This window comes from Engystomops pustulosus, chromosome 5 (assembly GCF_040894005.1).
Source record: "Engystomops pustulosus chromosome 5, aEngPut4.maternal, whole genome shotgun sequence".
Taxonomy (NCBI): domain Eukaryota; kingdom Metazoa; phylum Chordata; class Amphibia; order Anura; family Leptodactylidae; genus Engystomops; species Engystomops pustulosus.
The window spans coordinates 202257091-202274538 of NC_092415.1; the positions used below are offsets into that span (position 1 = coordinate 202257091).

At 48.0% G+C, this 17448-nt stretch overlaps 1 protein-coding gene across 5 annotated transcripts in view; it reads left to right on the forward strand.

Annotated features, from left to right (window-relative positions):
• PHF14 (PHD finger protein 14) overlaps window positions 1–17448 on the forward strand; it is a 173984-nt gene that overhangs the window by 12818 nt on the left and 143718 nt on the right. For all 5 annotated transcript variants that reach the window (XR_011855946.1, XM_072154374.1, XM_072154372.1 and 2 more), the window contains 2 exons: window positions 599–1236; window positions 3153–3297. Coding sequence is in view for 4 of the 5 variants with exons in the window: in XM_072154374.1 (XP_072010475.1) it covers window positions 599–1236; window positions 3153–3297 (783 nt within the window). In the remaining variant the exon portion in view is untranslated. The remainder of the gene's footprint in view (window positions 1–598; window positions 1237–3152; window positions 3298–17448) is intronic.

A 17448-nucleotide genomic window follows, 5' to 3' on the forward strand; every position in this document is an offset into this window, starting at 1 on the left:
TTCCTCCAACGTCCACCAGGTGGCGCTGCTGCGTTGAAGAGCATCGGAACGCACTGGAATACACCGAGCCGGGCTGAATGATGGTTAGTGCAATTTTCGCGACACATTTTCCGTTTTTAAATGCGGCGGTTTTCCGAATATGTCAGGTTTTCGTTCAGCCACGCCCCCCGATTTCCGTTGCGTGCATGCCAGCGCCGATGCGCCACAATCCGATCGTGTGCACCAAAATCCCGGGGCAATTCAGGGGAAATCGGCGCAAATCGGAAATATTCGGGTAACACGTCGGGAAAATGTGTATCGGGCCCTTAGTAAATGACCCCCAATGTCTTTAGACTTCAGTATAGCGAAAGGGAGAAGGTCATAGAAATTACATGTTAAGTTCTTTCTGATGGATAATGTCCTGCTGATGGATGGCATACACCTATATAAAATGTACGTGTCAAAGTTAGTTTTTTTTTTTTAACGAAATAATGGTTTGGGTGAACCTTATCACCAGGATATTTGACCTATAAAACATTTATACTTTTTGTGCAGGTTTTTGGGTAGATTGCATTACTCCTCTCCTTGTTGGACATCGCGTATGTGTTTTATGTTGCAGATTCTGAAGGCAGCGTCCTTGGTAGTGACGATGGGTCTAAAGACAGCGGTGAATGTTCTGGCACTGACTCCGAAGACAACCTAAAAGCCGAGGACATGTCGAGTGTGGTTCCTGAGGAAGTAGAAAGGAGGGCCACTGAAGGAGAAGAATCGGGGACAAGTTACAGAAGAAATGAAGATGAGCAACCAGGCAAAGATGAAACGAAGAAAGACGAGGCTGACAAAGCATTGAAGAAAAAGGAGGGAACTCCCGAGATCGAAGTGACTATTGACGACCAGACGAGCGAACCCAAGAAATGGAATCTCCGAAGGAACCGTCCAATGTTGGACTTCATCACCATGGAAGAGTTAAATGCGATGGACGACTATGACAGTGAAGATGACAATGATTGGAGACCCACAGGCGGCAGGAGGAAAGGAAAGTCTTCTACCGGGGAGGGCAGTGACGGAGAAGATGATGAAGAGGAGGACGGGAGCGAAGAGGAATCAAGTCACCATCCTGGCAATAAAGACGACAGCTGCAGCTCAAGTGACGATGAAGGAAAGAAGAAGAAAATCAAGATTCCCAGTAGGAACAGCGGCGATGATGAGGAGCTGACGAATGACAGCTTGACATTGTCTCAAAGCAAAAGTAATGAGGTAATTTATAAAGTGTCCTGACAGGTTCATCAAGATGTGAAGACTTTGAGTGTGAGGAGCGCTAGAGAAATTTCCTTTTATATTATTACCTGTATATCCTCTGTAGCCCATCTTTGGAAGTTTTAGATAGCTAAAGGCTTTATCTTCCTCTCGTAAAACCCCCAAAAATTACCATTTAAAACTTGGATTACATCTTGTCTTGGGGGCATGTTAAGCCTCTATGCCAGGAAAGCTCCATTCAGTTTAGTTGTCCTCCTTTTGCCCTCGATCTGGTAAGCGTATGATGATATGTAGTACATTGAGAGAGGATCCATCAATGGAGACAGCCTAGCTATTGGTAGACCAATATTACTTCACCTTTCTCCGTTGTAAAGAGCCCTAGAGCTTCACTGTGACAGGAGGGGGCTGTCTTCAATAAAATGGCTGCTGGAGCCACTGGTTGTAAGCTGTTGTCAGGGGAAAGGAAGGCTATGGAAAGCAGGTCTGAGGTCTGGTACTTCCATTAACGATGTCTTGATTGATGGTGCCCAACATTTGAGCCTGTAGCACCTCCTGTCTTCTAGCAAGGTGGTAAAGACTTGGGAGTGACATTTATGATATTGTCTCTGCTCCATACGTAGACAGTTCACGATCTAGAGAGTTGTCCTTTCGAATGCTAAGGACTAGACAGTTTATGAGCAAGTGGGTGAGAGGAGTGGTAAAACCCATTGTGTTCCTGTGGAGTGGGATACTTTGGAGACTTCCATTGATGGTAAATATCAGGAGTCCTTTTGAAGTAAATCATTGACAAAAAGCCTTTAGGACAGTGATGGCAAACCTTTTAGACACCGAGTGCCCAAACTACATTCAAAGCCCACATATTTTTCGCCAAGTGCCGATGCAACAATTTAAACAGTAACTTATTGCTCCCTGCTTTGTCACATGTTTAAATTGTTTAGGCACCTGAGGTCACCAATACAGTAGAAAGAAGGAGAAAAAGCTTTGGGTTATCAGTGTAGCTTCCTTCTAGGGTCCTGGGCTGCCTGGGACTGCAAGAGGCCTTGAGTCCTGTCTGGCGAACTCTGCGGTGGGGTGATGGCACGGGTGCCCATAGAGAGGGCTCTGAGTGCCACCTCTGGCACACGTGCCATAGGTTCGCCACCACTGCTTTAGGGTGTGTTCTTCGTAGAGTTAGTTTTGGTTCCAGTCGCATCTGAAGACCTCAATTTACTGAGAAATAAGGTTCTGGGTCCCCGATTTAACAGCCCTCTTCAGGCTCACTCTAACACTGTCCAGTTGGTGCTGACCAAGTACGGCCACGCCCTCTTGATTAGGGAAGTGACACCCAGTTGTCAATCTATGCATATATTTGTAGGTGGCATTCTAGAACAATAGTTGGGGAATACAAAAGGATATGTTAGGACTTGGAATAGATCTGCTGTGCAGGATCGTGCAATGGAAGACCCAAGCTCCCGAAGGTTCATTGGGGTACAGGGTATTGATCACCCACTAATCTTGTCCTTATGATAAATCCTTAGTACGATGAGCGGATCCATTAAGGTCACCGAATGCTCACACCTACTAGTAACACCTGTGATAGCGGGTGTAACGCTTTAAATTACGCCGGCAAAGCTGGAGAGTAACAATAGTTAATACCCGTGATAGTGGTGTTAAGAGCAGGGGGTGAGCCGAACGCCAGAATTCAAATTTTGTCTCAAATCCTGGTTCGGAGACTCGAACTTGCATTGTTAGACACAAACCTGGATCGGTAGCCTCTGAATGAACCCATTGGTAGAGCAAGGACAGGCACTAGAGCGGAGAGGGACTTGCGGCGTCTGGGAGGAACGGGCTTTAGCGGTAACAGCACAGCGTAATATATATCTGCCTGGTGCGACATTATAGCGCAATTCTAATTTCATTTCTTGAATTTTTAATAGGACTCGCTTATCCTGGAGAAAAGTGACAAGTGGTGCTCACAGAAAATGGATCACATATTAATATGCTGCGTGTGTCTTGGGGACAATAGTGAAGATGCGGATGAGATCATTCAGTGCGATAACTGCGGTATAACCGTGCATGAAGGTAACATCCAGCAGCTGTCTTCTCTTTTAAAGAGGTTCTGAAGGAGATTAAAGGGGTGGCTTGTGATGTCCTATGGTTAGTATATGCCATAGTTAGTTAATCGCGGGAGGGGGGAGGGGAAGGGAGGGGAAACCACCCTACACCATTCAGGTGTCTATGGTGATGGTGGAACCGCCTCTCCTCCAGGCCTAGCGGATGCCCCCTGTCTATAGTGATGGTAACTGTACCTCTCCTGTAGGTGAAGGGGATGTCCCCTGTCTATGGTGATGGTAGAACCTCCTCTGCTCTAGGTGTAGAGGATGTCGTCTGTCTATGGTGATAGTAGAACCTCCTCTCCTCTAGGTGTAGAGGATGCCCCCTGTCTATGGTGATGGTAGAACCTCCTCTCCTCTAGGTGTAGAGGATGCCCCCTGTCTATGGTGATAATAGAACCGCCTCTCCTCTAGGTGTAGAGGATGTCCCCTGTCTATGGTGATGGTAGATCCTCCTCTCCTCTAGGTGTAGAGGATGTCCCCTGTCTATGGTGATGGTAGAACCTCCTCTGCTCTAGGTGTAGAGGATGTCGTCTGTCTATGGTGATAGTAGAACCTCCTCTCCTCTAGGTGTAGAGGATGCCCCCTGTCTATGGTGATAGTAGAACCTCCTCTCCTCTAGGTGTAGAGGATGCCCCCTGTCTATGGTGATAATAGAACCGCCTCTCCTCTAGGTGTAGAGGATGTCCCCTGTCTATGGTGATGGTAGATCCTCCTCTCCTCTAGGTGTAGAGGATGTCCCCTGTCTATGGTGATAATAGAACCGCCTCTCCTCTAGGTGTAGAGGATGTCCCCTGTCTATGGTGATGGTAGATCCTCCTCTCCTCTAGGTGTAGAGGATGTCCCCTGTCTATGGTGATGGTAGAACCGCCTCTCCTCTAGGTGTAGAGGATGCCCCCGTCTATGGTGATGGTAGAGCCGCCTCTCCTCTAGGTGTAGAGGATGTCCCCTGTCTATGGTGATGGTAGAACCTCCTCTCCTCTGGGTGTAGAGGATGTCCCCTGTCTATGGTGATGGTAGAACCTCCTCTCCTCTAGGCTTAGAGGATGCCCCCTGTCTATGGTGATGGTAGAACCTCCTCTCCTCTAGGTGTAGAGGATGTCCCCTGTCTATGGTGATGATAGAACCTCCTCTCCTCTAGGTGTAGAGGATCCCCCTGTCTATGGTGATAGTAGAACCTCCTCTCCTCTAGGTGTAGAGGATGCCCCCTGTCTATGGTGATGGTAGAACCTCCTCCCCTCTAGGTGTAGAGGATGCCCCCTGTCTATGGTGATGGTAGAACCTCCTCTGCTCTAGGTGTAGAGGATGTCCCCTGTCTATGGTGATGGTAGAACCTCCTCTACTCTAGGTGTAGAGGATGTCCCCTGTCTATGGTGATGGTAGAACTTCCTCTCCTCTAGGTGTAGAGGATGTCCCCTGTCTATGGTGATGGTAGAACCTCCTCTCCTCTAGGTGTAGAGGATGCTCCCTGTCTATGGTGATGGTAGAACCTCCTCTCCTCTAGGTGTAGAGGATGCCCCCTGTCTATGGTGATGGTAGAACCTCCTCTCCTCTAGGTGTAGAGGATGTCCCCTGTCTATGGTGATGGTAGAACCTCCTCCCCTCTAGGTGTAGAAGATGCCTCCTGTTTATGGTGATGGTAGAACCTCCTCTCCTCTAGGTGTAGAGGATGCCCCCTGTCTATGGTGATGGTAGAACCTCCTCCCCTCTAGGTGTAGAAGATGCCTCCTGTTTATGGTGATGGTAGAACCTCCTCTCCTCTAGGTGTAGAGGATGCCCCCTGTCTATGGTGATGGTAGAACCTCCTCTCCTCTAGGTGTAGAGGATGCCCCCTGTCTATGGTGATGGTAGAACCTCCTCTCCTCTAGGTGTAGAGGATGTCCCCTGTCTATGGTGATGGTAGATCCTCCTCTCCTCTAGGTGTAGAGGATGCCCCCTGTCTATGGTGATGGTAGAACCTCCTCTCCTCTAGGTGTAGAGGATGCCCCCTGTCTATTGTGATGGTAGAACCTCCTCTCCTCTAGGTGTAGAGGATGTCCCCTGTCTATGGTGATGGTAGATCCTCCTCTCCTCTAGGTGTAGAGGATGCCCCCTGTCTATGGTGATGGTAGAACCTCCTCTCCTCTAGGTGTAGAGGATGCCCCCTGTCTATGGTGATGGTAGAACCTCCTCTCATCTAGGTGTAGAGGATGCCCCCTGTCTATGGTGATGGTAGATCCTCCTCTCCTCTAGGTGTAGAGGATGCCCGCTGTCTATGGTTATGGTAGAACCTCCTCTCCTCTAGGTGTAGAGGATGTCCCCTGTCTATGGTGATGGTAGAACCTCTTCTCCTCTAGGTGTAGAGGATGCCCCCTGTCTATGGTGATGGTAGATCCTCCTCTCCTCTAGGTGTAGAGGATGCCCCCTGTCTATGGTGATGGTAGATCCTCCTCTCCTCTAGGTGTAGAGGATGCCCGCTGTCTATGGTTATGGTAGAACCTCCTCTCCTCTAGGTGTAGAGGATGTCCCCTGTCTATGGTGATGGTAGAACCTCTTCTCCTCTAGGTGTAGAGGATGCCCCCTGTCTATGGTGATGGTAGATCCTCCTCTCCTCTAGGTGTAGAGGATGCCCGCTGTCTATGGTTATGGTAGAACCACCTCTACTGTAGTCGCAGAGGATGCCCCCTCGTCCTGGGCAGAGCCCAAGGTATAAATAGAACCTTGGAGAGATCCTTGTACTGTTTGTTCATGTATTTGTGCATTGTAATGACTCCTTTTAGTTGTCTTTTTTTTAGAGCTGAATAATCCCTAGTTTAGTATTACATTGTATTGTAATCCCTCCATTCCCCTAATAATCCTGGTTGCTCTCTTCTGCACCCATTCCAGCTCAAGTTATTTTCTCCATCAGTTTCACCAGAAATTTACCATCTAAAACATAATTATCATTTTAGTTTCCATGGCATAATTTTTATCTACATTAAACCTCATCAGCCATTTCTCCTCCCATTACTCCAGCTTCCACAAATCCCTCTATAATGCGATACTATCTGCATCTGTATTAATTACCTTACAGAGCTTCATATCGTCTACACATAACAAAACTCTCTGTGATCCCTTCAGGAGGTCATTAATAAAAAGTATTAAAAAGTGGCCTAAATACTGACCACGGATAACTTCCACCGAATTTGAGAACGTTCCATTAATGACAATCCTCTGTTTTCTATCACTAAATCATTTGCTTACCCAAATTCACAGATTTTCCCCTAGCCCCAGTTGTCCCTGTGTAAGCCCAGGGCTCAGTACCGGGATAATGCACACAGTGATGTCACAGTACCGGGATAATGCACACAGTGATGTCACAGTACAGGGATAATACACACAGTGATGTCACAGTACAGGGATAGTACACACAGTGATGTCACAGTACAGGGGATAATACACACAGTGATGTCACAGTACAGGGGATAATACACACAGTGATGTCACAGTACAGGGATAATACACACAGTGATGTCACAGTACAGGGAGAATACACACAGTGATGTTACAGTACAGAGATAATACACACAGTGATGTCACAGTACAGAGATAATACACACAGTGATGTCACCGTACAGGGATAATACACACAGTGATGTCACAGTACAGTGATAATACACATAGTGGTGTCACAGTACAGGGATCATACACACAGTGATGTCACAGTACAGGGATAATACGCACAGTGATGTCACAGTACAGGGATAATACACACAGTGATGTCACAGTACAGGGATAATTCACACAGTGATGTCACAGTACATGGATAATACACACAGTGATATGACAGTACAGGGATAATACACACAGTGATGTCACAGTACAGGGATAATACACACAGTGATGTCACAGTACAGGGATAATACACACAGTGATGTCACAGTACAGGGATAATACACACAGTGATGTCACAGTACAGGGATAATACACACAGTGATGTCACAGTACAGGGATAATACACACAGTGATGTCACAGCACAGGGATAATACACAGCGATGTCACAATACAGGGATAATACACACAGCGATGTCACAGTACAGGGATAATACACACAGCGATGTCACAGTACAGGGGTAATACACACAGTGATGTCACAGTCCAGGGATAATACACACAGTGATGTCACAGTACAGGGATAATACACACAGTGATGTCACAGTACAGAGATAATACACACAGCGATGTCACAGTACAGGGATAATACACACAGTGATGTCACAGTACAGGGATAATACACACAGTGATGTCACAGTACAGAGATAATACACACAGCGATGTCACAGTACAGGGATAATACACACAGTGATGTCACAGTACAGGGGATAATACACACAGTGATGTCACAGTACAAGGATAATACACACAGTGATGTCACAGTACAAGGATAATACACACAGTGATGTCACAGTACGGAGATAATACACACAGTGATGTCACAGTACGGAGATAATACACACAGTGATGTCACAGTACAGGGATAATACACACAGTGATGTCACAGTACAGAGATAATACACACAGTGATGTCACAGTACAGGGATAATACACACAGTGATGTCACAGTACAGGGATAATACACACAGCGATGTCACAGTACAGGGAGAATACACACAGTGATGTCACAGTACAGGGAGAATACACACAGTGATGTCACAGTACAGGGAGAATACCCATGGCCATGTGATATTACCTATGTTTTTCTTCCAACAATAAGAACAATGAAGATTCTGCTGTATATAAGTAATGTAATACTGTGATGATATATATGATACTAGACGCTGTTATCCAGCACAGTCAGTCTCCAGGATGGAAGTCTCTTTGTTGAGCTGTCACTCAGGCAGATCTGTATTTGCCAGTATGCTGTGGTGTGTCATGGCGCCGGGCTCCAGCCGCGTTGTCACCACTTCTGACATCTTGATTGCAACGTGTCTACAGAAATGCGTCTTGTGCGTGCTCCCGCTGGTGTCGCTGTTCTCCGGCTTCTCTGCTTGTGCGAGACGTCGGTCTATAACCTCGGAGAGCTGGGTCAGTGCCGGGGTGCAGGGCGGCCATGCAGGAGGTCCCACAAGCTCCATGGCAGCTGTCACCTATCTGAGGACTGACCCCAAAAGTGTCAAGAACCAGAATCTCACAATCCACAAAGTCCTAATAATCCTGTTACCAGGAAAGCCGAAAATATTTTACAAAATATGACAGAATCAAATTATTCTTCTTTTTTAGAATACAATTGTTATAGTCTTTCTCTTCTTTGCCATCTTCCACTACTTCCTCTTCTTTTTCTTACATTTAGCCTCATCTCATCCTTCGCTTTCTTTTACGTCATCTTCTCAAACTCCTTTTTTTTTTTTTTTTGCATCATACTCCTCTCCGCCTTTTTTTCTTCTTCATTGTCCTCTTCTCCTTCTTATTGCTTTTACTTTGTCCTTATCTCCTTTCTTTTCTTTTCTTTAACTGCGTCCTCTCTTTCTCCTTCTTTTACGCCTTTCTCTTCTACTCTTTCTTTTACATCGTCCTCTTCCCTCCGTTTCCTTTTGTCGTCCTCTTCTCCTTTTTCTTTCTCGTCCTCCTCTCCTCCTCCTTCTCTTACATCAGTCATTCTCTTCTACTCCTTCTTTTTCTTTTCCATTGTCCTCTTCCTCTCCGTTTCCTTTTGTCCTCTTCTGCCTCTTCTCCTTTTTTTGCTTTTCCGTTGTCCTCTTTTCCTCATTCTTTTTCTTCTACGTCGTCCTTTTCTCCTCCTATTTGCTTTTACGTCGTCCTCATCTCCTTCTTTTTCATCGTCCTCTCTTCCTCCTTCTTTCAAGCCATTATCTCCTTCTTTTTTTTTTTATCTTTTACGTTGTCGTCTTCCCCCTCCGTTTCCTTTTCTTGTCCTCTTCTGCTTCTTTTTCTTTTACATCGTCCTCTTTTCCTCCTGATTTTAACGTCATTCTCTTCATTCTTTTGCTTTTATGTCATCTTCTTCTCCTTTTTCTTTTTCGTCTTCCTCTCTTCCGCCTTCTCTTAGGTGCTTCCCTTATCCCCATTCTTTTTCTTATATGTCGTTGTCCTCTCCTCCCTTTTTCTTTTAGGTCATTCTCTTCTACAGCTTCTTTTTCTTTTACATTGTCCTCTTGTCTTCTTTTTAGTTTGTTGTACTCTTCATACCCTTCCTTCTTTTTCGTCTTCCTCTCTTCCACCTTCTTTTACGTTGTTCTCTTCTCCTCATCCTTTTTCTACATCATCCTCTTCTTCTCCTCCTCCTTTTTCTACATCATCCTCTTCTTCTCCTCCTCCTTTTTCTACATCATCCTCTTCTTCTCCTCCTCCTTTTTCTACATCATCCTCTTCTTCTCCTCCTCCTTTTGTGTTGTTTTCTCCTCCTTTGCATCTGAGATGTCCGACTCCTCCATTCATCACTATGGCGCGGACGGAGATCGAGGAGTGTGGTGCACTATAGCACCATAGAGATGAACGGAGTAGCTGGTGCATGTGTGACTATCTCCTTCAGTGATCTCTGGTGCAATGGGATCTTGTGATCCGTGAGAGTCCCATATCTGAGACCCGCACCGATCAGCTGCTTAGAGTCTATTCTGTGTATAGGTCCTAACTTGCTATCACCAGACAACCCCTTCATGATAGTTGAGTTATCCCAAATATAGATGACCAATATTTTTAGATACTGTACTTGGAGGACTGCTGTGGTCTTTTCCCTTGATGCTATGTTTAGTGCTGTAGATAGAGCAGTGGTCATGCTTGGTATTGCATTTTAAGTGCCACAAAGTTGTCATTTCTTACGTGGAAGCAACGTTCAACAGAGAACCAAGAACGCAACGAATGATTGACCAGCGGGGGTGATGACTGACAGGTTCCCTCTGATTATTTCTTTTTACTTATCCTAGGGAGTAACCATCGTTTGTTGCCCATGGGGGCCCATAAGTGGTCTCCACTACCTGCCCTGGTGCACTGTATAGACCAGTGATGGTGAACCTTTTAGAGACCGAGACCCAAACTATAACCAAAATCAACTTATTTACCGCAAAGTGCCAACATTGCATTTTAAGCAGTAACTTATTGCTACCTGCTCTTCAACATCTATCAATCGTATCGGCCCCTTGAAGCCACCAATACAGTTGAAAGAAGGAGGGCACATTCAGACTATCATTGTAGCTTCTCACCAGGGTCTCTCCGTACAGTAAGAATGTAGGCTCCAGTAGGAGGACCTACTTTTGGTCCTGTTTGGTGAGCTCTGTCTTGGGGTCAATGGCCTGAGTGCCCACAGGAAGGGCTCTGAGTGCTGCCTCTGGCACCCGTGCCATAGGTTCGCCACCACTGGTATAGACCGTGACTTGCACCCATTAGGCGTCGTGCTCCTTTAAGCCGCCCCTGTCTGCTCCGTCTTGCCCAGTATCCTATACATTCGTTGTCACTTTAGTAACCGCCTGAATTGACGGATAATTTTGCGCCCATTTTTGTGTTCCAAAAAGCAATTACAACAGCAAAATCACAACATATAATTTCAGGGAGCAGATGAATAAAGCGCGTCTGGTGCGCCGGACAAATTAATATCAAATAGTTCAATTTATGCATTCATGTTTCATTTCTTTTATTGAATTGTTAATATTTCCCAATTACTTTTCCTTTTTGTCCGCGTTATTTTGTGCCAGAGAGGAAAATAAACGCTTTTCAACCTCCGAGCAATATATGTTTTTATTCACGGGAAAAGGAAAAAAAAAATTAAATAAAAATAACAAAGTAAATGACTTTTACTAAACCTTTAACATTTCCTTTTTTTGATTTGAGATGTGAAGATATTTACACACCGGGTGCGCTAGACTTATCTATCATACCACATGAATGTAGATACGTGTGTATGTATAATACCTGAACAATGGAAAATTGTGTGTAGTGACATACATGACATTACTTATCCTGTACTGATCCTGAGTTACATCCTGTAGATCTTTTATTTTATATAAAAGTAAAAAACATAACAATACAAACAAAAAATTATATACAATATATACAAACTATATACAATATCTTACCTGCTGGTCCAGCCCCATTCATACCTAGCAAAAATAATAACTTACAATACACCAAAATGAATAAACACCAAATACCACAACCCCCACCCAACCGATTATTACATCCTAAACCAAACCAATAACAAACACAAGCCACACCCACAAATAAACATAAATGACCATAAATATACATAAACCCACCCCACACCCTCTAATAACAAACCACCCCACACAGATCACATCCCACACCCATTTTTTTTTTTTTTTTTTTTTTTTTTTTTAAATATATATAATAACAAACACATAATACACATAACACTACACTAAACTAAATCCCTCGCCCGTACCCTCCCCTTCCCCCCAGACACTGGTCTAACGTCCAAAGTTTGCGTTAAGTAGTCCAGACCAGTGCCCAGGTCAGTTCATAAGTCCCACCACCATCACCCCCCTCCCAACCTAACACTATGTCCCAAACCCCACTATATACAATATATACAATATATACAGTAATTACAACATAACATAAAGAAAACACAATACAAATAAAGTCTAAACAACATCAATCCAAACCACATAAAGCCCAGGTTCGGTGCCTGCAAGCCCAACTTCACTACATGCCCAGATACAAAACAAAAATCTACAGTGCAGCATCAGCCCAACACCAGGAGCGGAGATGACAGACTAAGGGACACTAAAGGAGAACCCCCTCCAAAGGAGAGAGGCCCTCCCCGTGCCCAGCCCCTCATACTCCAGAGAGCGCACCTTCACCAGGTCACCCAGAATGTTCCTAACCACCTCATCCACCGGGAGGATTTTACGCTGCGTCGAAACTAAACACCGTGCGTTCCACGTGTGGTACCTGACCACTAGACTGACTAGGAATAACGTGCAGCGGTCCCGGCCACCCAGGCCTCTGAATGCTCCATAGGCCCACTCCGCATAGGAGAGACCGGCCAACCCGGGCCAATGGATGGAAGCGCCCACCCGGTTGTACACCTCTGTGTTAAAGGGGCACTGAAGCAGGAAGTGGTCCATGCTCTCCAGCAGGCCACCGCACTCCTCCCGGGGACAACCCCTTTCCTCAGAGCTCCTACACTTCAGATTGTCCCTCACACACAGCTTTCCATGGAAGCAGCGCCAAGTCACGTCCCAAAACTTCAAGGGGATCCTGATAGAATTCAATAAACTCAAACCCACCCCCAGATCCCGACTTGGGCAATCCCTGAGGGCCAGAGGCTTCTGGAAATGGGTCAACAGAACCCTTTTGTCAAGGATTTTCCTCGACATGGTCCTGATCTCCCACATTCCCAGACCCCACCGGCGAATCACCTTCAGAACCGGGGTAGCGTAAGCCGGAAGATGCCCATGCGGTGTGCGAAGATCCTTCACTCGCCCTCCTGTCTCCCATTCCTGGAAGAAAGGCCGAAACCATCCCCTGCAGGAGTATACCCACGGAGGAGCCCTCTCTTTCCAGAGGTTTGCTACATTGATCTTAAGAAAGGTATTCACTAGGAACACCACAGGGTTGACCATACACAACCCTCCTTGTCTCCTCGTGCGGTAAGTAACCTCCCTCTTGATAAGGTTCAGCCTATTCCCCCATAACAGCTGGAAGAACAGACTGTACACCCGAGTCCAGAGGGGTTCTGGCAACATGCACACACTGCCCAGATAAATCAGTAACGGGAGCAGGTAAGTTTTGATCAGATTAACCCTTTCTCTGAGGGTCAAAGACCAACCCTTCCACTGGTCCACCTTCTGAGCGGCGATCTTAAGCCTGCCGTCCCAGTTTTGCATGGGGTAATCCCCCTGGCCGAATTCGATGCCGAGAACTTTGGCGGAGTCCTGGGGCCCTGGAAGAGTGTCCGGGAGATCAAAGCCTGGATCCCCCTCTCCCAGCCAGAGACTCTCACACTTATCCCGGTTAATCTTGGACCCAGAAACCTCTGAGTAGCGGTCAACCTCTGACATCACCCATTGCGCCTCCCCTCCCGAGGACACGAAAACGGTGACATCATCGGCATATGCTACCACTCTAAGAGTGGCTTCCGGTGCTGCCCGATCCATCCCGACTCCCACCAACGGCCCACGATCAACCCTCCTAAGGAATGGGTCAATCGCGAACACGTATAAAAGTGGGCTCAGAGGACAACCCTGGCGAACACCAGACCCGACCTCAAAAGAGCGGCCAATCCAACCGTTCACAAGCGGGAAACTCTCTGCCCCTGCATACAAAACTTTCAGCCAATTGACAAACTCCCCAGGCAGGCCATACCTCAGAAGGACAGACCAGAGGTACTCGTGGTTAACCCGATCAAACGCTTTTGCCTGATCCAAGGACAGCAAGTACCCCTTCCAGTTACCAGCCCTGCCCTGCTCCACTGCCTCCCGAACACAAAGCACAGCACTAAATGTACTGCGGCCTGGAACAGAGCAGTGCTGGGTCCCCGAAAGGAGCCGGGGCGCAAACTGCACCAGCCGATTAAACAGCACCTTTGCCAAAACCTTTCTGTCCGTATTGAGAAGCGCTATGGGACGCCAGTTCTCAATACGAGATCGGTCCTTACCCTTTGACAGGATGATCAGGGCAGACCTCCTCATTGACTTCGGCAGAGCGCCCGAGGAAAGACACTCATTGAATACCTCAGTCAAGAGGGGAACCAAGGCGTCCTTAAAGGTCTTATAAAACTCAGATGTTAAGCCATCCGGACCCGGCGATTTCTTGAGGGCGAGCCCTTCAATCGCCCGGCTGACTTCCTCTTCCCTGATCACTTCGGTCAAAACATCAAGAGAGGGGTCTACTCCTGGCTCAGGGACAGTTTCAGCCAGGAAAGCCGACATCACATCCCGATCTAGATCCTTCCTGCCCAAGAGGTGCGAGTAGAAGGATCTGACGACCTCCAGAATCCCTGATCTGGACCTTTTCAGGGACCCCGTACTGTCAACCAGTCCTGTGACAACTTTACCATTCACTGACATCTTGCAGTTTCTGTAAGGGTCGGGCGAGCGGTATTTCCCGTAATCCCTCTCAAAAACCAAAGATGCGTGTCTATCGTACTGACACCCCTTCAGCAAAGATTTCACTCTGGAGATGTCCTCACGACTACCTCCAGTCGAGACGAGATGCTCGAGTTTCCTCCTCAGGCCCTGATACAGGCGGTACCTGTCCAGGCTCCTGAGGCTCGAGAGCTGGCGGAAGAATCTCGCCACCCTTTTCTTGAGCATCTCCCACCACTCTGACTTACTGCTACAAAGGCCCAGCAAAGGTACCTGGCTCTGAAGAAAGTCCTCAAAGGATTGTCTGATCTCCGCTTCTTCCAAGAGAGACGAATTGAGCTTCCAGTAGCCTCTTCCCATCCGGGGGGTCTCTGTAACATTCAGAGAAAACAAAATTAAACAGTGGTCGGAGAACTCCACCTCAACAACGGACACTGCTGAAGAAATGGCTTCCTCCTTTAAATAAAACCTGTCTATTCTAGACCTGCAGCTACCCCTATAATAGGTGAACCCCGCGTGGCCTGGGGTGTGCCGGATGTGGACATCCACCAGGCGAGCCTCACTAGCTATGCTATTAAGAGCGACGCTATCATAAGTCAGCTTGTCTCTGGAACCTCCCCTATCCTGGGACCTCGTGACAGCATTGAAGTCCCCTCCAAAGACCACCTGCCGACTTGTAAAAAGGTAGGGCTTGATCCTCATAAAGAGACACTTCCTGTCCCACTTGGACTGGGGACCATAGATGTTAATTAGGCGAAGTTCTTGTCCCTTCATGAGGACATCCAGGATCAGGCACCTCCCCATTTCTAGCTCAATAACTCGTCGGCATTCTACCGGTGCGGTAAAAAGGACCGCCACTCCGCTATACGGCTCGGCCGCAAGAGACCAATAGGAAGGCCCGTGTCTCCATTCCCTCTTAGCTTTAAACACGGCCGCCAAATCTGGCAGCCTGGTCTCCTGCAAAAATAAAATGTCGGCTTCAACGCGGCCGAGAAAATCAAAGGCCGCAAATCTAGCCGCATCAGACTTAATGCTGGCGACATTAATGGACGCCAGCGTCAACGGAGTGGGTGCCGCCATCATGAGTGATTGAGTTAGACGGCTTTCTTTTTACCCATCTTACCACCACCCTCGGGAAATGAACACCCCCTTTTTAGACATATTGTGGTGTCCATCTCCCGCACCTCTGATGCTTCAGGGGCAGATCCAGGACCTGCCCCCTCATCCTCGTCTCCAGACTCTGGGCCAGTCTCCCCTCCTGAGGACCCTGACTCCCCAGGGGGAGACTCGGCACCCCCTGCAGGCCCCTCCGCCACCTCTGGCCCTTCACCCTCAGGCCCCCAATCGGCAGGAGAGGCTCCATCCAGGGCCAGGAATCGATTTGAAAGTTCGACCAGCGGGGGGTTGGTTGCACCTTCCTTGGGTACCTTAGTCAGGGTGGGAGGAGATCTTACACCTCCCTTCTTCTTACCCTTTTTCTTCTTTTTGGCGCCACGCTTACGCTTTTCCTCTAGCCACGCCCTATTATCCTCGTCCATACTCTCATAATGGGAGGAGTCTGAGGACGTGGCACCTTCCTCTCTCTCGATCCTCCTGACCTCCTCATCCAGTACATCATCCCCTGGGGCCTCAGCGACAGGTGTGGTCTCCAGGATAGCGCCAGAGGTTGTCCCAGCAGCCCGAGACTCCCCCCGCTCTCTCTCCTGTTGACGCTTCTCTAGACGCCTTAGCTGGGCAGGCGTCTTTTTCCTGTCTTTCTTCCCTGGCCCCTCCATTCCTCTGCCTCTGCTAGTCCCCTCCCCAGCAGATTCAGCCTCATGGCTTTCATCCGCTGAGGTTGAGCCCGCATTAGCGAAGGAAAGAGGACAACGACTGTACGGGTGACCGAGATCACCACACAGGTTACACCTAATCTGCCCTGTACAGGATGCAGCGAGATGGCCGACACCCCCACACAACGCACACTTCTGCACGGTGCAGTTTGCGCTGAAATGTGTGGGGTCACCGCACCTGTGACACAGCTTAGGCTGCCCCCGGTAGAAGATCAGGATCCGATCCCTCCCCAGGAAGGCTGATGAAGGGATGTGGGCGACTGAGTTACCTGAACACCTCAACTTCACCATGAAGGTCCAGGCCCCTGACCAGATACCATACTCATCACGATTTTTCTCGGGTAATCCCAGTACCTCTCCATAACGATTCATCCAGGTCATGATGTCAAAGCAAGATAGTGATTCGTTACGGGTAAGAACGGTCACTTTCTTGACTTCGCTCTGGCGGGACACTGCTTGCACAGCAAAGTCCCGCCACTCGGGCTCGTTGTATCTCAGCTCATAGTTGGACCAGAAGAGCTCAAGCCCCTCCGGCCGAACAAAGCTGACATCAAACTCAGATGTACCATAGGGATGGATCAAGGCAAAGATGTCAGCCGCCTTGAAGTCCATCTTCAGCAGCAGCTCAACTACCCGTGCCCGAGGGGGACACACATCACTGCCACGCCACCGAAGACGGACCACATTCCTACGGTTAGCACCCGGCCCGGTTGTCTGGAGCGACCATGATGTCTCCCTGCCTCTTTGCTCTCGGAAGGCAGACAGGCCGTGCCTCTCTATCCAAAACGACAAATCAACCTCCTGCCCCGCTACATTGATCGTCCTTTCTCCCTTCTGTAAGGCCTGCAGGAGGCGCCGTTGCAAAAAGCCGTCCCCAGAGCCCAGAGACGAGGATGATGGAACCCCACTTCCCCCAGCAGCGACACTGGCATAGCTCTTAATAGGGGCCGCCACTGGGGGAGCAACCGGACCAACCCCTGCACCCACCACATTAACACTACCCACCTCCATGCCACTCGCACCACCAGTCACTCCATCACTCACCCCGATAACTGGTAATGTTTTTACACCACAAACACCAGCATTTGCTCCAGCTGGACCAGCAGCAACATTAGGGGGCATAAGGGAAATAGGGGACATAGGGGGCATAACCACCTCTGCATCTTCAGGCACAAGGGACGAGGGTCCCCCTTTAGGGCATTGCCCTGAGGGGACCCCAACTTTTGTCACACTTGTGCCCTCCGCATCATCAGTAGCAGATGTTA